The sequence below is a fragment of the Monopterus albus genome, unplaced genomic scaffold (genome assembly GCF_001952655.1).
Source record: "Monopterus albus unplaced genomic scaffold, M_albus_1.0 scaffold292.1, whole genome shotgun sequence".
Taxonomy (NCBI): domain Eukaryota; kingdom Metazoa; phylum Chordata; class Actinopteri; order Synbranchiformes; family Synbranchidae; genus Monopterus; species Monopterus albus.
In genome coordinates, this window is record NW_018128172.1 from 174682 (window position 1) to 178208 (window position 3527).

Here is a 3527-nt window from a genome sequence, read left to right on the forward strand (position 1 = left end):
ACTACAGACAGGTGGTCGTCCACTCCCCAGTTTCTCTTGTTAACACGCTAACATTTACCCGAAAGGTGACCTAACCATCAGTGTTGTACTTCCACCATGACAAAAATTGCTTGTTACAACAGAAACATTTTGTTTTAACAAGATTCTTGTCAAGTTAGATCAATATTTATGTTGTTGTGCAACAGTGACACATTCCACTTGTTACATGTTTGATGATCGGTTAATGGTTTCAGTAATTTTTTTTTTAAGGCTCAACCCCAAATTTTTCATGGTCGCAGCTTCTGCTAATACAACATCTTGTTTTAGCATAAAGACTATGTTCTTTAGTTTTTGTCATGGCAGCTTTGTGTTGCAGATGATTGTGAACATCTCTGGGTTTCTGATTGTTGATTAGACAAAAGACTGATGAGGACACTATCTCAGGCTGTGGAAAGTTAGAATATCTAATACAACATCTTGTTTTAGCATAAAGACTATGTTCTTTAGTTTTTGTCATGGCAGTAATAATACACCGTCATACGTTTCCACTTCTGTTTTTATCTGTGGGGAAATCCAGCTTCAAACAATCGAGCTATACGCCTCCGTACGCTCGTCCTCCAGCAGCCTCTCATGCCCCAGTGTACCCCCGTTCTTTCATCCAGGTGTGACCCTCAGTCTGGTCTTGGTCCCGGTCCATCCTGGACCCGGGGCCCTCAGGCCAGATGGTGCTATGTGGTCATTAGGATCAGGGGGACCTCTTTGTCTCCGGTTCCCAGCAGAGGAAACATTCTCTCTGTGAACTCGGAAGACCTGGTGAAGGTGTAGATCTCCGAGCCTGATTTCACATTGTAAAAGGAGACCTGACCCTCATCCACATCCAGGAAGACGCCCACCTGACGCAGCTTCTGAGGAGTCTTCACCTGCAGCATGAACAGAAACATTTATCTGAACTCATAATAGTGCTGAAGTGCTGTGAACGTCACCTAAAGGATGCAGGTTATTTATCTGCTGTATGTCTTAATGAAATCGCACGACTCAGGCTTTTTCTTTTCCTGGCAGGAGTTGGCTTCCATAATCTACAGTTCACTGCCATACTATAAATTACCAAGAGACAGGGTCATCATTTATACTGAATTTGAAACCATATGAACATGGCGTGATCGGACCTTGGTAAGAGGCGGTGCAGTGAGGGCTTTCAGCTGGTTGCTGCTCCACCAGAGGACGTAGTATCCATTAGACGGACTCATGTCGAACAGACCTTTCTTCTGAGCCGACTCACTGACCACGCCCAGCTTCCAGTCCTTACTCTCGCCAACAAACACCTGATACAGGTGGCACAAACACAGGAGGATAAAGGGTTAAGATAGGCTATCGACAGACAGAAAAACTAGTTTAAAAGGTTCTGAACCAGTGAAACAAGCTAAATTTGTAGATTTCTCTGGATGACTGGACACTGGGCAAAGTAAAAAGCTGCTTAGATAACTGACATCTGAAGATTTATTTCAAAAGGACCCTGCACAATATTAAACACATCCTGTCTGTTACCGGTCTGTGAGTGGCCGACGCCGAATGATGACGACAGGCCGTATGTGCAGAGGAGGAGACGTTAAAATGATTCTGATCTGACCGTTCTGATGGTGCTGCACAGTCAGAGGTCAGAGAGGAATCAGGTCTAGGAGCACATAGGCAGGTGGCCCAGATCGGGTCTGAGGACACCCGGTCTGTTCACACTGCTGTGGACACACCAGGTCTGAGTCACTGCCGTTGAGATGTGGACGGAGCATAAGTAAGTAAAGTGTATAAAATGAATGCATGGCTGTGGGGTCATTTCCGTGGAACTGGTCAGATTTCATTTGGTTTTAGTGACGTCTAGTGTCACTAAACCAACATTACCAATAATTAACTTCACATGATTGTGGCTGCTTCACGTAACCAGAGTCCCATGAGCTGCACTCAGTCCTGTCATTCGTTTAAAGGGTTCAACTGAAGATGGCTCAGTTTTGGCACAGTTCACACAGTCAAAATGTAACAGTAATAACATTTCAGCAGCAGCAGCGTGTTGTGTCTGACCTCCCAGTAGTGTCGTCCTGTGTCGAATCCCTCTTTAGTGAGGACGCAGGACCAGACGTCAAATCTCTGAGGACCGTTTTTGTAAAACTGCAGCTTCTCTCCTCGCTTCACCTGCTTTCTGTCCTCAGACAGGATCATAAACGGATACGCTGTCACCGGGTTCAACTTGACATCCTCTGGAAACAACAAGGGGGCAGATTAAGTTAAAGTAAAGTACAGCTTGTCCTGAGGGGGGTGCCAGAGGAAACGTCACATTGGTACTTAAATCTAAGAGTTTCTGCTGCAGACAGTGGCCTTTTTATGACATCTTACTCCCAACTTCATTAGCTGCTTTATTAATATCAACTGCTAATGTTATCATTAGCATCCAGCTTAAATATCTCAGCAGTAAAACAAAAGGCGCGCACACACACACAAGGAATTTGTCTCCTGTACAGGGCTGAGGCAGCCGCCTGCGGCACCAACTCTGTCTCCATTATAAACACACAAGTGGCTCTGGCCATTGGAAGCAACTTGGGGTTCAGTGTCTTGCCCAAGGACACTTCGACATGTGGACTGGGGAGAACAGGAATCAAACCACCGACCGCCTTATCTCCTGAGCCACAGCCGCCCCCGGTTGTAGTATGTAGCATGTTAATGTTGTCTAAGACTTAGTGTGTTTCAATTGTAGCCTGCTAATGTCAGCATGTTTGTAATCCAATAAAAAGCTGGGTTAATAAATACAAATGCTAAAGATGGCCTCAGCTGTATGTTAGCTTAGCTGTACTAAGACTAAACTGTTGTTAGCTGAGGATTGGTATTGTTAGCATGGTTTCTTTTCAACATTAGCATGTCTGTATTCTATGAAATAAATCAAACTGGACTGCTAATAACAAACCAGACTGAACTTTGTCAGTCCAGCAACAGAATATTAGCACACTAATGTTCTGCTTCCTCATGAACTTGGCAGATAATAATGCAAAATTAGAATAAAACCATTTAATTAAAGTTAATTACTGACCCATATAGACTCGGGCCTTCTTGTGTCCTGAAAAAGAATAGATTGATTTTTATTTCAGTGCTGTTGCAGAAAACAATCATGATACACAAAAACAGCACAGCCATGTTGAAATTTGAGATTGGCACCAACCTGAAACTAGTTTGGTCTTCTTCCCATCTAAACAGGGACAAGAAACCACAGTTAGTCATTCTTTTCTGCTCACCCTTGCATTTAACACATCTTTGGTGTATAGGAAGAGAGTAGTATGCAAAGACTTACAGTAGCCTATAATCTGCAGCACAAGCAAGCAAGCAAAGTTTATTTATATAGCACCTTTCTAAACCTGCGTTACAAGGTGCTTTCCAGTAAAACATTAACAAATAATAATAGTAATAAAAATACCCAAGACCAGTTAAAACACATCAATACAGTAAAATAACAAGAAAAATACATAGACAAAACAAACACATCAATCAATAAAATTGTCAAAGGCCCGTGA

At 43.0% G+C, this 3527-nt stretch overlaps 1 protein-coding gene across 12 annotated transcripts in view; it reads right to left on the reverse strand.

The window, feature by feature from the left end:
• Window positions 1–236: 236 nt before the first annotated feature.
• The window catches only part of btr30 (bloodthirsty-related gene family, member 30), a 12248-nt gene continuing 8957 nt past the window's right edge, over window positions 237–3527 (reverse strand). For all 12 annotated transcript variants that reach the window (XM_020623032.1, XM_020623031.1, XM_020623038.1 and 9 more), the window contains exons 9-13: window positions 3179–3205; window positions 3050–3076; window positions 2050–2225; window positions 1146–1301; window positions 237–899 (exon numbers count right to left, since the gene is read on the reverse strand). In XM_020623032.1, coding sequence (XP_020478688.1) covers window positions 708–899; window positions 1146–1301; window positions 2050–2225; window positions 3050–3076; window positions 3179–3205 — 578 coding nt within the window. In that variant the 3' untranslated portion in view covers window positions 237–707. The remainder of the gene's footprint in view (window positions 900–1145; window positions 1302–2049; window positions 2226–3049; window positions 3077–3178; window positions 3206–3527) is intronic.